The 23,830-nt window shown below is 46.1% G+C and overlaps 1 protein-coding gene across 11 annotated transcripts in view; it reads left to right on the top strand.

Moving 5' to 3' along the window:
• Positions 1-21,714, top strand: part of NINL (ninein like) — a 139,432-nt gene extending 117,718 nt beyond the window's left edge. For all 11 annotated transcript variants that reach the window (XM_087445739.1, XM_087445740.1, XM_087445730.1 and 8 more), the window contains 4 exons: positions 1,313-1,468; positions 2,179-2,289; positions 17,224-17,316; positions 20,746-21,714. In XM_087445739.1, the coding sequence (XP_087301865.1) occupies positions 1,313-1,468; positions 2,179-2,289; positions 17,224-17,316; positions 20,746-20,937 (552 nt within the window). In that variant the 3' untranslated portion in view covers positions 20,938-21,714. The remainder of the gene's footprint in view (positions 1-1,312; positions 1,469-2,178; positions 2,290-17,223; positions 17,317-20,745) is intronic.
• Positions 21,715-23,830: the final 2,116 nt, after the last annotated feature.

Below are 23,830 nucleotides of genomic sequence, written 5' to 3'. Positions count from 1 at the left end.
GTTCTGTGAGTTTGAAACTATACCCAAACAAAGACTTTAAATCGGAAAGATGAATAGAAGAAAATCAACTAGTGTGTTGATCCCAGGAGTTGAAGGAAGATTCCATTTTTGGCTGTTAATGAAAACAAGGCTGTTCTCAGAGGAGAAGCTGAATGTGTATCAGTATTGAACAACAATTCTGATTTTCACAGTAAAGTGTAATAAACACAAGAGAGCTCTATCCCAGACATAACTGCCGTGAGCGTATGATTTGGCAGAAACACCTCTTTACCCACAGTTCTGAGGTTCCAGGGAAAGGACAAGATGACAATTAATTTACAGAGAAGAAAACGAGAAATCATCATGAGAAAAATGTATAGACAGCTAAGCTGGAATAACCCAAGTTAAAACAACTTCAAGGTCCGTTATGTGCTTATCTAACCCTCAAAAACAGAAAAGTGAAATGGTTGTTAGCACAGTCCTGGAGGGGGTGGGGGGCTGTGGCGCTGGCAGTGCTGGGGCCAGGTCAGGGACGCCCCTCTGACGACACCTGAGGCTGCGTCCCCTCGGCCTTGACAACTGACTGCTGTGGAAAAAATCAAATTAGCAAAAATGTGGTTTATAGGAAGATGTTCTTGACAAACAGTTGAAAATAACTGGAATTTCCATGGTGAAAGACTGTAGAGCCAACTTTCTAGTCACTGTTTCGACTCCCAGTGCATTTGCTCATCTGTCCAGTGAGCATTGTTGGGCGTCCACCATCTACTGGCTTGTGGCTGCTGAGAAAAAGCAAAATAAACAATTTATTCAACACCTACCGCTTGCTGAAAACTATGTTTGTGTGTTTAATGACAAAGGTCCCAGGAGATTTTCATATAACTCATATGAATTTCAGAGGAAATTCATATAACTCAAGTTTAATTAGGGTATTTTCCTTCAAATTGCTTAAAATGTTAGAAATATCCGTGGAAGAAATGAGAAAAACATGAAGGGTCTTCAGAACAGTGATTCAGATTTTGTGGCATCTAACCCCCTCTGGCAGTCCAGATGGGTCTCATTTCTTCTAGGGGTCAGAGCAGGGTTCCTCATCCTTGGGACTATGGCCATTTGGGGCTGGCTCACTCCGCAGTGGAGGATGCTGAGCGCCTCACCCACTAGTCGCCAGTAGCAGTCCCTCCCCCGGGTGTGGAAACCAAAAGCGTCTCGAGACATTGCCAGATGGCCCATGGGGAACAAAAGCGTCCCTGGTTGGGAACCACTGGAATGATCTGAATTGAGCTGTTGGTTTAAAAAAATAACATTTTCATCTGTGTTTTAACCTTCTTTGCTCTAGAGTCAGAAATGCAACGATGAACTGTCCCAGCTCAACCAGAGGGTCCTTCAGCTAGGAGAGGAGGCCTCTACCCATCAGGCCCAAAATGAGAATTGCATCACCATTCAGCTTTTAACACAGAGACTGGAGGAGGGGGGCCGCCGGGAGAGGCTGCAGGTGAGTGGCCAGTGGAGGAGAGAAAGCCTAGAACAGGTCATGAGCAGCCCTAAAACACCTGGAGGTGGCACCACCCTGCAGGTAAAGCGAGGGACTTAACAAACGTGCCCTGGAAAATATGCAGACTTCAGCAGCTTTTGCAAATCCCTGATTTCTAGAAAAAGTTGCAGAAAGGGATTAAATCATGATGTAGGAGAGTAAACTGGTATGACCTCTCCAGAGGACTGTTTGGCAAAGTATATATCAAGAGCCTCAAGAATGTCAGTAGACTCTGACTTCCTAATTCTCCTTAGGAGACTTGTACCTGAGCACTGTGGAGAGACGTAGCTGGAAGCATTTTAATTGCTGTGGTATTTATAATAGCTAAACAGAATTCGAATCAGCTTGAATCATCAACAATACTGAATGAGTCAATGAATTATGGTGCAGCTATTAACAGTCATGTTTCCAAATAACACCTAATGTCACGGGCGATGCCCAAGGTGACATGAGGAGGAAAGCAGCACCTACGGGCCATGCCCGTCTGCCCGACAGAAGCGTGGGTGTGCAGAGGAGCGGCTCACAGATCACTCAGTGCCAGGTGTGGTCCTCAGGCTGCTGGGATCGTGGGTGATGTCAATTTTGTAATTTTTGCTTTTCTATAATTTTCTGCATTAAACATGTTTCACACTGCTAAGATATTTCTTGTGAAATTGATTTTTTAAAAACAGGATCACCAAATCCAAAAACTTGAAGTTGAACTTGACCATGTGAATCAAGAATGTCAGAGTCTGACACTGTTGCAGTCACAGCTGAGAGAGACCCTTGAAAGTCAAGACCAGGTGGGTGTGCCTGACAGCTGGAGCTGGGTCCCAGCTGGAGGAGAGTCAACGCAGTGTAGCCTGACAGAGCCTTGCTGGACTAGTCTGGCCCAGAGAGGTTATTGGGGTGGCCTGAGGTCACACAGCTAGTCAGGCACTTACCAGGCTCAGGACTAAAGTTGAGCCTAGTCCAGGGTTGGGTTGGTGTTGAGCAAGCCATGTGCAGAGCCGTGCCTGAGTTTACTTATGAGGGAAGGAGGACAGTGAGCAGTGCCTTTGGGTGTGCCCTCAACAGAACAGAAGAGCCAAAGGAAAGTGTTGCGGTGGCCTCTGTGGAGGGGAAGTGGTGTCAGATCCAAGGCAGCAGGGTCAAGGCCCCAGGGGCAGAGTAGTCCCTGTGGTTAACAAGCTCTGTGCCCCCGTCTTATACAGCAGACCTCAGAGATATTGTGGGTTCAGTTCCAGACCACCGCAATACAGCAAATACCACAATAAAGCGAGTCACACGAATCTTTTGGTTTCCCAGTGCATATAAAAGTTATGTTTACACTATACTGTAGTCTATTAAGTGTGCAATAGTATTATATCTAAAAAAACAATGTACGTACCTTAATTAAAAAATACTTTATTGCCAAAAAATGCTAACCTTCATCTAAGCTTTCAGTGAGTCATAATCTTTTGCTGGTGGAGGGTCTTGCCTCCATGTTGATGGCTGCTGACTGATCAGGGTGGTGATGCTGAAGGTCGAGTGGCTGTGACATTTTCTTAAAATAAGACAGCAGTGAAGTTTGCCACATCAATTGACTCTTCCTTTCTTGAACGATTTCTCTGTAGACTGTGATGCTGTTTGATAGCTTTTTACCCACAGTAGAACTTCTTTCAAAATTGGAGTCAATCTTCTCAAACCCTGCCGCTGTGTTATCAACTAAGTTTATGTAATATTCTAAATTGTTTGTTGTCATTTCAACAACCTTCACAGCATCTTCACCAGGAGTAGATTCCATCTCAAGAAACCACTTTCTCTGTTCATCCATAAGAAGCAACTCCTCATCCGTTAAAGTTTGATCATGAGATTGCAGCACTTCAGTCACATCTTCAGGCTCCACATCTAACTCTAGTTCTCTTGCTATTTCCACCACATCTGCCGCAACTTCCTCCACTGAAGTCTTGAACCCCTCAAAGTCATCCATGAGAGTTGGAGTCAACTTCTTCCAAACTCCTGTTAATGTTGATATTTTGACCTCTTCTCACGAATCACAAATATTCTTAGTGGCACCTAGAATAGTGAATCCTTTCCAGAGGTTTTCAAGTTAACTTTGCTCAGATCCATCAGAGGAATCACTATCTATGGCAGCTATGGCCTTACAAACTGTATTTCTTAAATAATAAGACTTGAAAGTTGAAATTACTCCTTGATGCATGGGATGCAGAATGTTGTGTAAGCAGGCATGAAAACAACATTAATCTCATTGCACATCTCCATCAGAGCTCTTGGGTGACCAGGTGCACTGTCAATGAGCAGTAATATTTTGAAAGGAATCTTTTGTTTCTGAGCAGTAATTCTCAACAGTGGGCTCAAAATACTCAGTAAACGATGTTGTAAACAGACGATTACAGACAGTAGATTTAGTATCATTCTTAAGGGCCCTAGGATTTTTGGAGTGGTAAATGAGCATTAGCTTCGACATTAGCCCCTAACAAGAGAGTCGGCCTGTCCTTTGAGGCTTTGAAGCCAGACATTGACTTCTCCTCTCTAGCTATGAAAGTCCTAGATGGCATCTTCTTCCAATATAAGGCTGTTCCATCTACATTGAGAATCTGTTGTCCAGTGTAGCCACCTTCATTAATTATTCTAGCTAGATCTTCTGGATAACTTGCTGCAGCTTCTACATCAGCACTTGCTGCTTCACCTTACACTTTTATATTATAGAGATGGCTCCGTTCCTTAAACCTCATGAACCGACCTCTGCTGGCTTCAGACATTTCTTCTGCAGCTTCCTCACCTCGCTCAGGCTTCATAGAATTGAGGAGAGGTGGGGCCTTGCTTTGGATTAGCCTTTGGCTTAAGGGAATGTTGTAGCTGGTTTGATCTTCTATCCAGACCATTAAAACTTTCTCTATATCAGCAATAAGGCTGTTTCACTTTTTTATCATTCTTGTGTTCATTGGAGAGCACTTTTAATTTCCTTCAAGAACTTTTCCTTTGCATTCACAGCGTGGCTAATTGGTACAAGAGACCCAGCTTTCGGTCTGTCTCAGCTTTCAATATACCTTCCTCACTAAGCTTAATCCTTTCTAGCTTTTGATTTAAAGTGAGAGATGTGTGACTCTTCCTTTCACTTGAACACTTACAGGCTGTTGTAGGGTTATTAATTGTCCTAATTTCGATATCCTCGTGTCTGAGGGAACAGGGAGGCCCGAGGAGAGGAAGAGAGATGGGGGAACGGCCAGTCTGTGTAGCAGTCAGAACACACACAATGTTTATCGATTAAGTTTGCCACATGGGCGTGGTTCGTGGTGCCCAAAACAATGACAATAGTAACGTCAAAGGTCACTGATCACAAATCACCATAACAAATATAATGATAATGAAAAAGTTTGAAATATTCCGAGAATTACCAAAATGTGACACAGAGACACGAAGTGAGCAAATGCTCTTGGAAAAATGGCGCCGATAGACTTGCTCAATGCAGGGTTGCCACAAACCTTTAATTTGTAAAAAGCGCAGTATCTGCAAAGTGTAGCGCAGTAAAACAATGTGTGGCTGTACTCATCCAGATTCAGATGTGCACAGGGAGGCACTGGATGGCACATGTCTGAGTGTCACGCCTGCTGGCTCCCGCCTTCTCTCCTGCTCCGGTATTTATCCAGTGCTCGCCAGGCTCGGGTGGTGCAGAGACAAGGAGGCAGGGAGCTCACAGTCTGGGACAAACAGATGTGAGCAGGGCAGGCCGGGCATGGACCTCGGGTGCCCTGACAGTGTGAGGTACAGGCACACAGAGAGGGGGAGCTGGTTCTTCCTGGGGGGAGTAGGTGCTTGAGCAGGAGGAGAGAATGCACGTGTGTGACAGTGAGAGGTGCCCTGAGGGCCGAAGGCCCAGTGTGGACCCAGATGTGGATGTGCTTGGAGGGCCAGGGGGCTATGGGTAGAAAAGAGGGGCCATAAGAGAGGCTGCCATGCACATGGGGTGGAAGGGGTCTCTAACCTGCCTGGCCTCAGGCCCAGCGCCGGCCTCACTTGAGTGTGGTAGCCGTGTACCTTCCTCTGCTGAGCCGCCTTACAGGTTCCCCAACTGGCCCCTGACCCCACAGCTGAACTTGGCTGTGGTCGCCCTGTGTGACAGGGCAAGATGCCCGAGGCTGTGGAGGGGTCAGCCTGAGCTGAGACTTAGGATGTGCTGTCAGGGGCTCCTGTGGGCTCTCAGCCTTCCCACTACAAGCAAACACTTTCCCAGAGGTGCCTCTGTGTATTGGGGGGTCCTTTCTCTGTTCTTAAGTCCAAAAGGAACCTCAAGAAATTGCCTTGGCCAGTTTGAGCCCCTTGAGGCTAAGGAGTCAGCCATCATCACAGGCAGAAGATGCCTCACTTGAGCTGTCCTGCTGTGACGGGAGCTGGCTTCCCCTTTTCTCGTGATTTAGAGGAGGACTCCCCAAAAAACACATTGATGATACTTGCAGAAGTGAGAAGAGGATAGTTAAGGTCTTACTGTGTGAGGGTGGGCATAGAGCCGCATGGGAGGGAGCTGGTGTTGTCACTGGCATGGCCGTGGGTAGTTCTGAGGAGGAATGCCCAGGAGGTCAGAGAGCTGGGCAGGTTGGACAGGTCTTAGCAGGGGAGCAGCTCAGGTGTGGCCCCTGAGGGGGCTTCCCAGGAGCTCAGATAGTAGAGTATGGGCCAGCAGAGTGCTGCATGAGTCACCAGCCTTTGGAAACCCCCGTCCTAGTGCTGTGTTGCAGGGTGGCAAACCACCCCCAGACTTGGCAGCTTCTAGCACCCTTGATCTGTGTCCTTCCTGGTCTGTGGGCTGACTGGCTCGGCTGGCCGTTCTCACTTGGGGTCTCAGGCAGTTGTAGTCAGATGGGGTCATCCACCTGTGGGCAGTGGGGCGTGTCAGCTGCAGAAGACTTGTGCTTCTCAAAGACCCACATAGGGGGTTTGCCCCACCTTTCAAAGCCTGAAACGATTGGGTGCTCTCGTGCCTGAGGCCAGCCCCACCAGCTGCAATCCTCAGAGAGCTGACAAGTGACAGAAAGGCTGGAGGCTTATAGCAACTGTAAGCCCCTGAGCCTACCAACCTGCCAGGCTGGGGGCCTACTCACTTAAAAGAAATACTGAAACACAAATGTGGTATTAGAACTTGCAGCCAACTGTGCTGGGCTTCCCACACCCGATAAAGGGACTGAAGGGCCCACAACAACTACAAGCAGCTAAGCATTACAACAGCTGGCCAGGAGCATAACTCAGCCTCCCTGGGCACCTACAGGGAGAGCAACCATGCCACAACAGAAGGGATAGCCCACATAGGGGTCACTCCTGGAACATCAAGAACTGAGGGAAGTACACTGCAGGCCTCCTAAAGCACCATTTATATAAGGTCTCCTATCCAAGAGCAAGAGACGTAGCTGACCTACCTAATACACAGACACAAGCACAGGGAAGAGGCAAAATGAAAAGGCAAAGGAATACATTCCAAGTAGGGGAACAGGACAAAACCCCAGAAAAGGAACTAAGTGAAACAGAAATGAGCAACCTACGTGACAGAGAGTTCAAACAAAGAGTGTTAACGATGCTCACTGATCTTGGGAGAAGAATGGATGAACTCAGTGAGAATGTCAACAAAGAACTGGAAGATATAAAAAAGAACCAATCAGAAATGAATAATACAATACTGGAAATGAAAAATTCACTAGAGGGACTCAAAAGCAGAGTAGAGGATACAGAAGAACAGATCTGCGAGCTAGACAAAAGGCTAGAAGAAATTACCGAAGCTGAACAGGTAAAAGAAAAAAGAATTAAAAAGAGTGAGGACAGTCTAAGGGACCTCTGGGACAACATCAGGCACACTAACATCTGTGTTATAGGTGTCCCAGAAGGAGAAGAGCAGGATAAAGGGACAGAGAATCTATTTGATGAAATAATAGATGAAAACTTCCCTAACCTAAGGAAGGAAACAGACATCCAGGTACAGGAAGCACAGAGAGCGCCAAACAAGATAAACCCAAAGAGGCCCACACCAAGACACATCATAATCAAAATGTCCAGAATTAAAGATAAAGAGAGAATCCTAAAAGCAGCAAGAGAAAGACAAGTTACATACAAAGGAAACCCCATAAGGCTATCAGCTGACTTCTCAGCAGAAACCTTACAGGCTAGAAGAGAGTGGCACAATATATTTAAAGTGCTAAAAGGAAAAAACTTACAGCCAAGAATACTCTACCCAGCAAGGTTATCATTCAAAATGGAAGGAGAGATAAAAAGTTTCCCAGACAAGCAAAAATTAACGGAGTTTCTCACCAAGAAGCCAGTGCTACAAGAAATGTTAAAGGGACTGCTTTAAGAGGAAAAGAGAAGACCACAAATAGGGAAAATTATCTATTTCCATGATAAGAGGGTAATGGATACAAATGCACAAAAAAGAGGTTAGATAGGATATCAAAAACATAAAATGAGGGAGAAAGGTAGTTGAAGAGTAGAGCTTTCAGACAGAGGTCTAACTAAAGAGACCATCAATTCTGTATAGAGGACTATGAAAAGACTGAGAAAAAAAAAAGTTAAAAAATAGCAGTAAGTACATACTTATCAATAGCTACTTTAAACGTCAATGGACTAAATGCTCCAATTAAAAGGCATAGGGTGGCTGATTGGATAAAAAAACAAGACCCATATATATGCTGCATACAAGAGACACACTTCAGACCTACCTAAAGACACTCACAAACTGAAAGTGAAGGGATGGAAAAAGATACTCCACGCAAATGGCAATGAATGAAAGCTGGGGTAGCAATACTCGTATCAGACAAAATAGACTTTAAAACAAAAACTGTGTAAAAGAGACAAAAAGAAGGGCATTACATAATGATCAAAGGAACAATCCAACAAGAGAATATAACACTTGTAAATATCTACGCACCCAACATAAGAGTACCTAAACATATAAAGCAATTATTAACAGACATAAAGAGAGAAATAGACAGTAACACAATAACAGTATTGGACATGAACTCTCCATTTACACCAACGGATAGATCATCCAAACAGAAGATCAATAAGGAAACATTGGCCTTAAATGACACACTTGAACAGATGGACCTAGTAGATATATACAGAGCACTCCATCCAAAAACCAAAGAATACATGTTCTTTTCAAATGCACATGGAACATTCTCCAGGATTGATCACATATTAGGCCACAAAACAAGTCTCCATAAATTTAAGAAGATTGAAATAATACCAAGCATCTTTTCTGACCACAATGATCTGAAACTAGAAATCAACTATAGGAAGAAATTCAGAAAGGCCACAAATATGTGGAGATTAAACAAAATGCTACTGAAGAACAATTGGGTCAACAAAGAAATCAAAGGAGAAATCAAAAAATACCTGGAAACAAATGAAAATGAATATAGGACATGCCAGAATTTATGGGATATAGCAAGGTGGTTCTAAGAGGGAAGTTTATAGCAACACAGGCCTATCTCAACAAACAAGAAAAATCTCAAATTAACAATCTAACAATGCACCAAAAGTAACTGGAAAAAGAAGAACAAACCAAGCCCAAAATCAGTAGAAGAAGGGAAAAAAAAAAAAACAGAGCAGAAATAAATGAACTAGAAACTAAAAAAAAATAAAAAAAATTAATAAAACCAAGAGCTGGTTCTTTGAAAAGATAAACAAAATTGACAAATTTTAGCTAGACTGACTAAGAAAAAAAAGAGAAGACTCAAATAAGTAAAATGAGAAATGAAAGAGGAGAAATTACAACAGACACCTCAGAAATACAAAACATTATAAGAGAATACTATGAAAAGCTATATGCCAACAACTTCAACAATCTGGAAGAAATGGATAAATTCTTGGAATCATACAACCTTCCAAAACTGGATCAAGAAGAAATAGAGAATTTGAATAGACCAATCACCAATAAGGAGATTGAAACAGTAATCAAAAACCTCCCTAAAAATAAAAGTCCAGGACCAGATGGCTTCCCTGGTGAATTCTACCAAACATTCAAAGAAGACTTAATACCTATCCTTCTCAAACTGTTTCAAAAAATTGAAGAGGAGGAGAAGCTCCTTAACTCATTCTACGAAGCCGAAATTACCCTGATACCAAAACCAGACAAGGACAACACACAAAAAGAAAATTACAGGCCAATATCACTGATGAACGTCGATGCAAAAATCCTCAACAAAATACTAGCAAATCGCATACAACAATATATTAAAAAGATTATACACCATGGTCAGGTGAGATTTATTCCAGGGATGCAGGGATGGTTCAACATTTGCAAATCAATCAATGTGATACACCACATTAATAAAATGAAGAATAAAAATCACATGATCATCTCAGTAGATGCAGAGACAGCATTTGACAAGATACAGCATCCATTTATGATAAAAACTCTGAATAAAATGGGGATAGAAGGAAAGTACCTCAACATAATAAAGGCCATATATGAGAAACCCACAGCTAATATCATCCTCAATGGTGAAAAACTGAAAGCTATCCCTCTAAGAACAGGAACCAGACAAGGACGCCCACTCTCACCACTCCTATTTAACATAGGAAGTCCTATGGCCAGAGCAATCAGGCAAGAAAAAGAAATAAAAGGGATCCAAATTGGAAAGGAAGAAGTGAAACTGTCACTATTTGCAGATGACATGATCTTATATGTAGAAAACCCTAAAGAATCCACCAAAAAACTTAGAAGTAATAAATGAATATAGTCAAGTTGCAGGATACAAAATCAACATACAAAAATCAGTTGCATTTCTATCCACTAACAACGAAGTAGCAGAAAGAGAAATTAAGAATACAATCCCAGGGCCGGCCCTGTGGCTTGGTGGTTAAGTGCGCGCGCTGTGATGCTGGTGGCCCGGGTTCGGATCCCGGGTGCGCATCGAGGCACCACTTCTCCGTTCATCCTGAGGCCGAGTCCCACATACAGCAACTAGAAGGATGTGCAGCTACGACATACAACTATCCACTGGGGCTTTGGGGGGAAAAATAAAATAAATAAAATCTTTTAAAAAAAAAAAAAAGAATACAATCCCATTTACAATTGCAACAAAAAGAATAAAATACCTAGGAATAAACTTAACCAAAGAGGTGAAATATCTGTACACTGAAAACTATAAAACATTGCTGAAAGAAATTGAAGAAGACACAAAGAAATGGAAAGATATTCCGTGCTCTTGGATTGGAAGAATTAACATGGTTAAGATGTCCATACTTCCTAAAGCAATCTATAGATTCAGTGCAATCCCTATCAAAGTTCCAACAACACTTTTCACAGAAATAGAACAAAGAATCCTAAAACTTATATGGAACAACAAAGACCCTGAAGAGCTAAAGGAATCCTGAGAAAAAAGAACAAAGCTGGAGGTATCACACTCCCTGATTTCAAAATATACTACAAAGCCATAGTAACCAAAACAGCATGGTACTGGCACAAAAACAGACACACAGATCAATGGAATAGAATCGAAAGCCCAGAAATAAACTCACACATCTGTGGACAGCCAGTCTTTGACAAAGGAGCCAAGAACATACAATGGAGAAAAGAAAGTCTCTTCAACAAATGGTGTTGAGAAAACTGGACAGCTACATGCAAAAAAATGAAAATAGACCCTTACCTTACACCATACACAAAAATTAACTCAAAATGGGTTAAAGACTTGAATGTAAGACCTGAAACTATGAAACTTCTAGAAGAAAACATAGGCAGTACGCTCTTCGACATCCGTCTTAGCAACATATTTTTAAGCACCATGTCTGACCGGGCAAGAGAAACAATAGAAAAAATAAACAAATGGGCCTACATTAAACTAAAAAGCTTCTGTACACCCACGGAAACCATCAACAAAACGAAAAGACAACCTAACAATTGGGAGAAGATATTTGCAAACCATACATTGGATAAGTGGTTGATCTCCAAAATATATAAAGAACTGATGCATCTCAACAACCAAAAAACTAACAACCCAGTTAAAAAATGGGCAAAAGACCTGAACAGACATTTCTCCAAAGAAGATATACAGATGGCCAACAGGCACATGAAAAGATGTTCAAAATCATTAACTATCAGGGAAATGCAAATGAAAAGTACAATGAGATATCACCTCACGCCCGTCAGAATGGCTATAATTAACAAGACAGGAAACAACATGTGTTGGAGAGAAGGGAACTCTCATACACTGCTGGTGGGAGTACAAACTGGTGCAGCCACTATCGAAGGCCGTATGGAGATTCCTCAAAAAATTAAGGATAGAACTACCATATGATCCAGCTATTCCACTGCTGGGTATTTATCCAAAGAACTTGAAAACACCAATGCATAAAGATACATGCACCCCTGTGTTCATTGCAGTGTTATTCACAATAGCCAAGGCTTGGAAGCAACCTCAGTGCCCATCAAGGGATGAATGGATAAAGAAGATGTGGTATACATACACAATGGAATACTACTCAGCCATAAGAAACGATGAAATCCAGCCATTTGTGACAATGTGGATGGACATTGTGGGTATTATGCAAAGTGAAATAAGTCAGAGGGAGAAGGTCAAATACCATATGATCTCACTCATTAAGTAGTAGATAATAACAACAACAAAGAAACACATAGAGACAGAGATTGGATTGGTGGTTACCAGAGGGGAAGGGGGAAAGGGAGGAAAGTGAAAGGGATAATTCGGCACATGTGTGTGGTGATGGGTTGTAATTAGTATTTGGGTGGTGAACATGATGTAATCTATGCAGAAATAGAAGTATAATGATGTACACCTGAAATTTATACAATGTTATAAACCAATGTTACTGCAATAAACAAAAAAAAAATCAGAGACAGAAAAAAAAAGTGTATGTGTGTGGTGCTGGATTGTAATTAGTATTTGAGTGGTGAACATGATGTAATCAACATGGAAATTAAAATACAATGATGTTGGGCCGGCTCCGTGGCTTAGCGGTTAAGTGCGCGCGCTCTGATGCTGGCGGCCCGGGTTCGGATCCCGGGCACGCCCCAAGGCACCACTTCTCCGTCCAACCCGAGGCCGAGTCCCACATACAGCAACTAGAAGGATGTGAACCTATGACATACAACTATCTACTGGGGCTTTGGGGGGAAAAAAATGAATAAATAAAAGCTTAAAAAAAAAAAAAAAAAAAAAAAAAAAAAAATACAATGATGTTGGGCTGGCCCCGTGGCTTAGCAGTTAGGTGCGCACGCTCTGCTGCTGGCGGCCTGGGTTTGGATCCCGGGCGCGCACTGACGCACTGCTTCTCCGGCCATGCTGAGGCCACGTCCCACATACAGCAACTAGAAGGATGTGCAGCTGTGACATACAACTATCTACTGGGGCTTTGGGGGAAAAAATAAATAAATAAATAAAATTATTTTAAAAAAATACAACGATGTACACCTGAAATTCATATAATGTTATAAAACAATGTTGCTGCAATAAAAAACAAAGTCTTCTAAAAAAAAAAAAAAACAAAGATGGGGTCATCCGATGGCTCAACTGAGGCAGGCGTCTGAGAGGGCTCCCCGAAGGGTGGCACGTGGTGCTGGCTGGTGGCTGGGGCACCCACACCTGGCCTCTGTGTGGCGCAGCAGTGAGGCTCTGAGAGGAGCAGACAGAAGCTGCCAGGCTTCTTAGGACTGTGCCTGGGCATTCCAGAACGTCACTCCCGCCACAGTTTGTTGGTGCAGCCTGGACTCTAGGGGAGGACCCAGCCCCTCCTCTCAAGCGCAGGAGGAGCTGGTGGCTGAGAGAGGCTTGCACCGCGCCCAGCACCCAGGACGCAAAGGCCTTCATCTCCTGGCTGCGGGTGGCCCTGGTGCTCTTCTGGGGACGTCCTCCCCTTCTCATGGGACAGTCAAGCAGAGGTCTCTGGAGCTGGCCCAGCCTCCATCCGAGTCTCACTTCCGCAAGGATGGAGATGAAGAGGGCTCAGAGGAATTCGGCGCAGGAAACGTTTATGGACTCCCTGCCTTGTGCAGAGAGCCACCGGGTAGGGCCACAGAGACCTCATGTGGCGCCAGACAGCGGCCTTCCTGTGGAGGAGATGCTGTCTGGCTCCAGGGTTCAGAGCAGAAAGATGGCTGTAGAAGGTGGCAGCAAGGAGCGTGGGGCAGTGTGTTCAGAGGAGGAGCCGGCATCAGTGATGGCAGGGAGCCAGGGCAGACAGCAGGAGTGCCTAGCGGGGTGTGTGCACTGACATTCGAGTCCTGAGGGCCTGGGGTGGAGGGCTCGGCTTCCAGCGGGATGACTGCAGAATAACCATCTGAAGTGAGAAAGTCGGAAGAGGCTCCGTTTGGTGATGTGTCTTAGAACTGCTTCTCCCCACTTCCCTCCCAGAAGAGCCTGAGAGCTGTCCCCTGGAAACTGCATGTGCATACAGGTCGTCCTCCTGGGCTGACCCTGTCTTCAAGAAAAGCCACACATTACAGTGATGACTTGGGCCTGAGAAGGCCCCTCAGAGGCTCGTGGTGACACAGTGATTGTTGAAGGGGACCTGGGCTGGAGCTTCACAGCCTCGTTCTCCCTCCAGTGTGGCTGTAGCTGTTGCCCTCCCCTTCTCTCTGACCACATGGCCACCTCGGACCTGCCCTAAGTGTGACCCTCCATAGACCCACCTCCCTCTCCTGTCTCTGGGGTCTTATAGGTGCACGAGGGCTGTCGTGGCAGTTCCTTTTGGGCGCCAAGAAAGTTCTGTGTATTCTAGAAGAAGCCTCCAGTGTCAAAGTGAGTTAAGTGGTGTTTGGATCTGACCCCCCATTTCTTCCCGCCAGGACTGGCTGAGTTCTGTACAGCTGAGTAACTGCAGGGGCTTCTGGGCCATCCTCTCTGGGTGGGGAGCCAGGGGCTGTGGTTCATGCACGCCTGCTCCCAAGTCCCCATCAGTGGTCACCATGTCTACTCGCCCTCTGTGACCCTGGCCTCAGGGAAGTCTCAGGAGTGTGAACTCCCCACTTAGAGGACAGTCACCACACACGGCTTGCATGTTAGAGCTTTTAAATAATTAGAAGCAGTGAAGTATGCTGAACGGTAAAACTGGACAGACTATATATATAACATGATCCTCCCGTGGATGCAACGGGAAGTCGCAGCGTCTCATTTTGAGGATTCAGGTCGTCCCGACTCTCCCTGTGCAGAAGCTCTGCCTAACTGGAGTTTGGCTATCAGAATTCAAGAGAATGGGCTCTTTATAAACCCTGCATTTTGCTGCAGAGGCAGGGACGACGGAGGAGTGAGGACGCCTTCCTCGCCGTTCCAGACGTAGGGGTCGTGTCTGGTGATGACCCTTTAGCTCTCGGCAGCGACACCCAAACTGTGCGGCCTTCTCCCCGCTGCAGCTGCACGGAGCCAGCCTGAGGCTGAGGCTGGTGCAGTCCCCGCACTCGTGGGGGGCCATCAGCTGCAAGAGCAGGTGGAGCTGCTGGGGCCTCGGGGCCACAGGCTGGGCTGCAGCAGCTGCTGGAGCAGTGGGCAGCTCGGCGGCTCCCTGAGGAGTGCAGCCTCCAGGAGGAGGAGGGGCGGCGACTGGAAACGCAGCGGGGGAGTGGCGACAAGGGCCCCGAGAACCAGCTAATGGTGATGGCGAGGGTGAGGCTGAATCACTGGTCACTCAGCCAAAAATTCTTTGAGTGCCGAGGGCAAGACGGCCCACAGCCGTCCCAGCTCCTTGAGGGCTGGTTCTAGAGAAGCTGCGGGACCCCGATTTTCACTGTGAACAGTGAAGGATTCCAACAGATGCCGAGGATGGTCAGGGAGGGGCGGTGAGCGTCTTGAGGAGGGTGTCTCCCCCGCTCGGGGGTTGCTGAGCCAGCTAACTCTGAAGGTCTCTCCAGCCTGGGGCCACAGGTCCTCCAGACCCCGCCTGTCTGCAGGGGCCGCGCGCATCCGGTGTCCACGGGTCCTCCAGACCCCGTCTGTCTGCAGGTGGGCCACATGCTCACACTGCTCACGGGGCTGAGATGTGGTGACAGAGGCCGTGAGTGAGGCGACGGGCAGGGATCCCGCCTGTGTAGCCCTGTGGGAGTACAGGCCCCAGTATGCCAATTCTCCTAATTTCAAAGAAAAGCCAGACACTAGATTTTTATGTGAACACTCCTAGTTTCTAAGTGATGCATCTAATTTAAAGTGAATCTTACACCATTATGCAGACTGAAAAAAATCCACGCACAGCCATGAGGAACACAGAAGGTATTTATGGGGTGCACACTGATATAGGCATCAGAAATGAACACACCAGGCAGAAATCTGTGCCCTCCCGGAGCCCACTAGTGGTGGTGGGGAGATAGACAACCGCAAAATCAGCAACCAGTGATGTGGAGAGCATGTCAGAGGGTGATGAGTGCTGGGGAGCACGGGGTTTTGCAACTGTAAATGGAAGTCCAGAGAAGGCCTCACCGAGGTGGTGCTTGAGCCAAGACCTGAAGGAATTGAGGGAGCAAGCCATCCACTTAGTTGGGGAAAGAGTGTTCCTGCAACGGGAGCAGCACGTGCGAAGGCCATGAGGTGGGTATGTACTTGCCATGTTGGAGGATAGCAAGGATCAGAGGGAGGGAGGAGGAGGGCGGTGGGACTAGAGGTCAGCAAGGTGTTGGTGCAGACTTGGGGCGCCTGGCTGTGTGCCAGGCACTGACTAGGCATCTAGACAGTGCCTCAGAGAGCGGACTGCAGATTGGGATTCTGGCTCTACCACCTCCCAGCTGAATGACCTTGGGCCAGTTACTTAACCTCTCTGTGCTTCAGTTTCCTCATCTGTAAAATTCGGATACCAGTGGTACCCACCTCAAAGCATTATTGCGAGGTATGAATGAGTTAGCACTTTTAAAGAACCTAAAGAGTCTGTGGCACGGGTACACCCAATGTAAGTGTTTAATTTAAAAGGCTGAGAAGGGCCAGCCCCATGGCTTAGCGGTTAAGTGCGCGCACTCTGCTACTGGCGGCCCGGGTTCGCATCCCGGGCGCGCACCGACGCACCATGTCTCCGACCATGCTGAGGCCGTGTCCCACATACAGCAACTAGAGGGATGTGCAACTATGACATACAACTATCTACTGGGGCTTTAGGGGAAAAAAAGGAGGAGGATTGGCAATAGATGTTAGTTCAGAGCGGGTCTTCCTCAGCAAAAAGAGGAGGATTAGCATGGATGTTAGCTCAGGGCTGATTTTCCTCACAAAAAAAAAAAAAAAAGGCTGAGAAAACAGCTCGATCCTGGAATGTCACAAGGCCATTCATGTGGAAAAGCCCAGGGAGGGAGAGTGTGAGACAGGAGCCAGGGCAGGGGTGCCCTCGTGAGGAAGCAGTTGGATCAAGACTTGGAAGGTGGGTACAGTGTTGTTCTAAGGAAGAAGAACCTTCCAGCGTTATGCAGAAATGTTAAGCTAGAGATGAAGTTAAGCTGTGATAGATTATTGACAGAACAAAGAAATGTAATCAGTAAAGCCTTTGGAAATAGTAACACGTTTGGGGGAAACTCACTGCTAGTCATTTATGATTAAATTCCTAGGACAAAGCAGTCTGCTAATTCTCTTTGAACTACAAAGAAATGACAGCTTTGTGGCTGTGACAGAACACTTGTTAACTATTACTCAGTACAGATAAAAAGTGATTTACAGTCCTCCCAGGTTTGTACATTGTAGCTAATTTCCATTCTAAGGTAAATAAGCCTGAGATGATTCTTTTTAAATGCAAAATTGGTTTGTAACCTTCTTTTGTGGCAGGAAGAACAGGAAAAACAATTTAAAGACGCCGAAGAGTGGGTAGAAGAGGTGGCGAGGATTCTGAAGAGTATGGAAATGCTCCTACAGGAGCAGGTGGGTGATGGACTGCTGTGGCTCCGGGCTCGCATCCTCCTTCTGAACTGTGTTTCCTGTTACGGGTGTTCAGGTAGCTGATCTAGGGAGAGACTGTCTTGTCACAGAACTCAAGAGAACACCATGTTCATCTGGAACCCCTGAATCTGGGGCTCTGTCTAAACCTCATTTTGAAGATCTGAATATACAAATTTTTTTCAGAAGAGTAACAAAAGCAATCAATAGAAACCTGATTTTACTAAATACATATCCTGCACTATATTTGTATGTACATTGTGTTTATTTTCTTTGAGGAACTGTTTTAAGATATATTTTTGAGGTGTTCACATCATCTCAGAATGGACATTCATTCATTCATTCATTCGTTCATTCAGTCATTCGGCAGGTGTTCACTGAGCACCTTTGTTCCAGTTAGAAACTGAGGTGAGCCCTCAGGGACCTTACACTCTGGAGGTGGGATAGGCAATAACAAGATAAGTGACCTCAGGCTGTGAGAAGTGCTCTGAACAGGAGAAAATGGTGATGGAGGGTAGTTGGGGGTGGTCTGGGGACCGTGCCAAGGAGCTGGCATGGGAGCAGACACCTGATGCCCCAGCCAGGGGCAGGGCCAGCTGTGTCCCCTAGCAGAGGCCAGCTTAGCATTTTGGAAGGGAGAATTGCTCATTGGGTAGGACTGCCCTGTGCGCTGTGGGGCTAAATGCCAGTAGCACCCCAATCGTTGGGACAGCCGTAACAGGGCCCCATGTGTCTCCACGTGTTGGGGGGACATGCTGCACCCTGAGGAGGACATGCATTCCAGGCAGAGGGAGCAGTGCAGGCAAATGTCCTTGGATGGGATCAAGCGTGGCGTGTCAGAGGGCCATCAAGGAGGTCGTGGTGGCTGCTATGAACTGATGGGCGGGTACAGGTAGGCAGGGACCCCTAAAGGCCAGGAATTTGGATTTTCTTTTAATTGCAGTTAGAAGCCATTGGAAGATTTTAAGTAAGAGCATGATCTATATTTTTAAAGAAACCACTCTGTGAGAAAAGGAGGCACTCAGGAAACAGCCTGATGGCCTAATGGTTAAGTTCAGTGCACTCCCACTGCCCGGGGTTTGATTCCCACGTGCAGAACCACACCACTCGTCTGTCAGTAGCTATGCTGCGGCAGCGGTTCACATGGAAGAACCAGAAGGACTTACAACTAGAATTTACAATTATGTACTGGGACTTTGGGGAGGGGAAAAACAAAAAAGGAACTCAGGCTGCTATAGGGAACAAAGACAAACAAAAGAAGGCCATAGCTGCCTGATGGATGGAGGCTTAAGGTCTGATTCAGCCGGCAAGTGAAATGTGGAGAGCTTGCAGATGTGGAGAGAGTGGGAGGGTGCTGGGAGGGTAGAGAGGCTGGGAGGGAGCAGAGACACAGCAGGGGAGCTGGAAGCTCCAGAGTGATGCTCAATGCTGGGGGAAATCAAGGGAAATGGGGGAATCTGTAGAGAGATTTGTGTTACATAGTAATCCAGTACAGTTGAGCACAGGGTCCTGAGCTGAGCCCACACAGGGTGACGTTTGTGCCCCTCTTGTTCCTGAAGCACGATGCAGGGTGCTCAGTCAGGGTCACTGCGTGGCCGTCGCCCTCTGACCTCACCCCCTGACCCCGCCCCCTTTGCAACTTTGTCCCCTGCTGTCACCTCCATAGACCCTGTCATGGTCCCCCTGTCCTGACTCCCCCCCAGCTGTCCCCCTCGGTGACCCTCTACAGTCACGCCCTCGCACACCCTCACTTTGCCTCCTCTTGCCTGACAAACCTCAGTTCCCATTAGATCCTGGGCCACGCACCTGCCCCATCTTGGAGTCCTGCCCACAGCCCCTCCTCCCTCGCCCTCCTCTCCTGGCTCCTCTCCGACCTCCAGCACCTCCTCCCTCCTCTCGGCTGTGATCTGATGCTTGTTTCCCCCGACGACCAGAAGCGCAGCCCACGCCCCCTCCACTGCACCCGCGCCCCATCCCCTGCACCCCCTCTCTGCTCCCGGACCCGTCCCCCGCCCCCCTCCTCTGGGGCCTTCACTGCCCCCTGAACACACCTTGAGAGCCCTGATCCTCCCTGTTCTCTGCTCCTCTTTACAGAAATACTTTCAGAGAGCTGTCTGTGCTCGCGCTGCCTCCACCATTGGCTGTGGTAGGAACCTTAGAGTTGTGGGCGCCGCCCCACGCCCACCGGGTCCACTCTAATCCATCAGCCCTGCCATCAGGGTGGATGCAGGATGAGCCACTTCCCGCCCCATCCCCCACTGCTTCCACCCTCATCTTTTGCGTGCCCCCCAGATCTGTTCCCAGCACAGGAGCAGCCGCGGTTCTTTTCCAGTGTGACAGGCTGGCCCTCCTCTGCTCAGAATTCTCCAGTCCTCTTGTGTCCCTCTGAGTAAAAGGCAGAGTCGTTACAGTGGCCTCCAAGGTTCTGCAGGTTCTAGTCTCCTTCCCTTGGTGCCCGCCCAGCCAGCAGGGCAGCTCTGACTTGCTCTCAGTCGGCAGCACCCACGCCTCTCCAGCCACAGGCCTCCCGACCAGCCCTTCCTGTCACCCCCAGAGGCCTCTGGGCCTTTGCACTTGCTCCTCCCTCTGCCTGGAATGTTCATGCCCAGACACCCTCACGACTCATTCCCATGCTTTACTGAGAGCTTTATTCAAATGTCAACCTACACTGAAGCCTTCTCTGATCACCCCAACCAAAATGGGCACCCTCGTCCGCTGTCCATCCCTCCGGATTTCTCTCAGCACTGCTCACCACCTGACACGCTGCATGTTTGTTTCTGGTCTGTCTCCTTCCATTAGAATGTGTGCTCCCCAAGAGCAGGCCCATGGCTAGGGCAGTGCCTGGAACCTGGGGCTCAGGAACAACTTGCTGAATGAATGAATTCAGCATGGGCTTGTGAAGCCCAAGGCCGGGGCTTTTGAACAGGTCTCATGACTAGAGTGGCTTTTGTCCTCATTGCTGAAGCCCCTGTGCTGTTGTGTGTGTGGTGTCGGGCTCACACACCCTGGGCTGCGACGCCTCAGTGTGTCCTGGGTGACATTATGAACCTGCAGAGCACACTGAGGTGAACCAAACATTTTTGACGCTCTTGACTGTTTCCTTGTTTTACATTGCACTGAATAGTCGTTTTAGAGGCCTGAGGATTTTGGTCTTTTTATGTCTTCATTTCATGGTAAAATCAATTCTCGCAGAGCTGACTTTAAGTTTTCTCTCCCACATAGTTCATCAGATTCTCAGTGTCCTCTCTATGGCAGGGTAACAAAACTTGTCGTAACACTGGATGTCTGTATCAGATCTGTAAGAACCTTAAAATTATGGTTTGAACAAATGCGGAAGAGTAAGAGGGGGCAAGCTGGTCACGCAGCATTTCTGCACTAGATTCACAGTAAAGTATGGCTTTCTCCCTTTTCTAGTTTGAAAAGAACACAAAATCCGATTTGCTGCTCAAGGAGCTCTATGTGGAAAATGCGCACCTGATGAAAGCACTTCAGCTCACTGAAGAGAAGCAACGAGGTGCTGAGAAAAAAAACCGAATCTTGGAAGAAAAGGTTAGAGCTCTCAACAAACTAATCAGTAAGATGGCTGCAGCATCCCTCTCTGTGTAGAGACTGCTTGTTCTCCTGGAATTCATTTCGAAAGAACATCTCTTAAAATTAAGCCACTGTGATGCCGTAATTTTCTGTGGCTCGTTGGCCATCGACCCCTGGACACACGTGAGGACTGGGATCCTCTGTTCATCCCACAGACGGTTAATCAGTGTCCACCGCATGCCAGAGGCTGGGGAAGTAGGCATGTTGGAAAAGACTACACTTTTATCAGTGGTCCTGATTAATTTCCCTAGGTAAAATTCCCAATTTTGCTGCTCACTGGTGAAACAGATTATGGGAGCTGTCAGCAAGAAACCACTAAAGGAAAATGGTAAAATAAAACAATTCAGTGTTGTGCTTTTGACCTTGGCTGCAGAGATTAAAATGCAAAATCAGGGCTCTGTACATTGCTCTGTACATTTCACTTGTACTGCTTTGGCTTTAGATCATTAGCATTCTCGATGGTGGGTCTCTACAGACACTCCAGAAAGCGTCTGTGCTGCGACTGTCAGCCCAGCGGGAAAGGGTAAAGGAAGGAGCCCTTCTCCACTGACTGCTCCGCCCCAGGGGGTGTTTGGACAGTGCTTACTTTAGGTCTGTGGACTCAGGGATGATTATTTATTGCGAATGCAATCTTTTCCTCATTGAAATGTCATCACACTGGAAGTTTTATTACATATAAAAAAAGTATAGTTTTATATCCAAAATATATGTAAATTACGGCCATTTGGTTTATCAGAATGAACTACTATAATGTGACGTGTCACTATTTGCAATAAAGTCTTTTCTATTAAAGTTGGTTTAACTTCTATTTTTAATTTTTTTAATTATAAAATATTTCAAACATATAGAAAAATAGTTGTGTTTTTTTTGTGAAGATCATCAGCCCTGAGCTAACATCCATGCCAATCTTCCTCCACTTTATGTGGGATGCCACCACAGCATGGCCTGGCAAGCGGTGCATCAGTGCGTGCCCAGGATCTGAACCCGGGCTGCCAGCAGCAGAGTGCATGCTCTTAACCGCTACGCCACGGGGCCCGCCCGAATAATAGTTTTGTAGAAACACTTCTGTGCCCATCAACTAGATGTATTAAAAATAACATTCTGCTACAGCATTTTATATAGAGGTGCAGACTCTATTCTACTGCTCTCAACCTCCTCCTCCTTCCCAGAGGCATCACTATCCTGAAACTGCTGTGCGTCTTCCCCTGTCTGCATTTACTACACATGCTTGTATGAGAAAATCTTAAAGCATTTTGGAAAGACACAAAAGACTGGAACAGATGGAAAGATCAGCTCTTGGATAGGAAGACTCAATAACATAAAGTTGGTTCTTCTAAATTAACCGATTAATATAATACATTCCCAGTAAAAATACAAACGGGCGTTCCCTGCCCCAGTCAACCCCTTGTCCCAGAATTCAACAGTTCTAAAGTTTATATGCACAACTAGATAAGCAAAGGTGTCAGACAGGGTGCACTTTATCTCTGTTTAATCCGTACATAGAACATATCATACGAAAAACTGGGCTAGACTCAGATGGAGGAGTGAAAATTGGTGAAAGAAACATCAACAATCTAAGATATGCAGATGACACCATCTTACTGGCAGAAAGCAGCAATGACTTGAAATGAGTTCTGACGAAAGTGAAAAAAGAAAGTGCCAAAGCAGGACAGCATGTGAACATCCAGAAGACAGAGATTGTGACTATGGAAGAACTACACAACGTTAACGTAGGCAATGAAGACATTGAAATTGCTAAAGGTTTTGTTTACCTTGGTTCAGTCATCAATTTAAATGGAGACTGCAGCCCAGAAATCAAGAGGAGACTGAGACTTGGAAGGGCAGCAATGAAAGAATCAGGAAAGATTATCGAGTGTAAGGAAGTGTCATTAGAGACCAAGGCCAAGATTATCCACACCCTCGTATCCCCAATTACTATGTATGAGTGTGAAGGCTGACAGGAAAATAATTGATTCATTTGAAATGTGGTGTTGGAGGAGAGCTCTATGGATACCCAGACTGCCAGAAAGACAAACAAGTGGGTCCTAGAGCAAATAAACTCTGAACTATTGCCGGAGGCAAAAATGATAAAACTGAGGCTGTCCTATTTTGGGCACATCAAGAGAAGGCAGGATTCTTTGGAAGACAATAATCCCGGGAAAAGTAGAAGGCAGCAGGAAAAGAGGAAGATCTAATATGAGATGGATTGACTCCATAAAGGAAGCCATTGGCATGAGTCTACAGGAGCTGAATAGGGCTGGTGAGGACAGGACACTGTGGACATCACTCATTTATAGGGTCACCAGGAGTCAGAGCTGACTTGATGGCATATAACAACAGATAAGCAAATGAAATAATCTGGAAAACTCTGAAAAAAGAGGAGCCAATGAATGGGGACTAGTTCTACCAGTTATTAAAATAGTCTCAATATAGTTTGGGCTACACGAGTATATACATTTGTCAAAACTCATCAAAAGCTATACTTCTTCATTTACTTTGGGCTTCTGGCTGGGATTGGAGTAACAAGGAGATTGGACCTAGTAGACCTGAACAACACTATCAATCAATTGACATTTATAGAACCTAACACCCAACAATAGCAGAAATGAGCCTGGAACGTTGACCAAGATAGACCGTATTCTGGGCCTTGAAACAAGTCTCAAAAAATTAAAAGGATTCAAGTCATACAAAGAATGTTCTCTGACCACAATGGAATTAATTAAATTAGAAATCAAGATCAGAATGATATCTGGAAAATCCCCAAATATTTGGAAACTGAATAACACAGTTATTCATATGCTGAATAAACCACAAAGCAAAGAAGAAATCAGAGGGGAAATAAGCAAATATTTTGAACTGAATGAAAATGAAAACACAACATATCAAAATTTGTGGGGTAGAGCTAAAT

This window comes from Ceratotherium simum, chromosome 21, assembly GCF_057802395.1.
Source record: "Ceratotherium simum simum isolate JZ-2026a chromosome 21, ASM5780239v1, whole genome shotgun sequence".
Taxonomy (NCBI): Eukaryota; Metazoa; Chordata; class Mammalia; order Perissodactyla; family Rhinocerotidae; genus Ceratotherium; species Ceratotherium simum.
The sequence above is the reverse complement of the archived record's forward strand: the minus strand, read 5'-3'. Positions and strand labels throughout refer to the sequence as shown.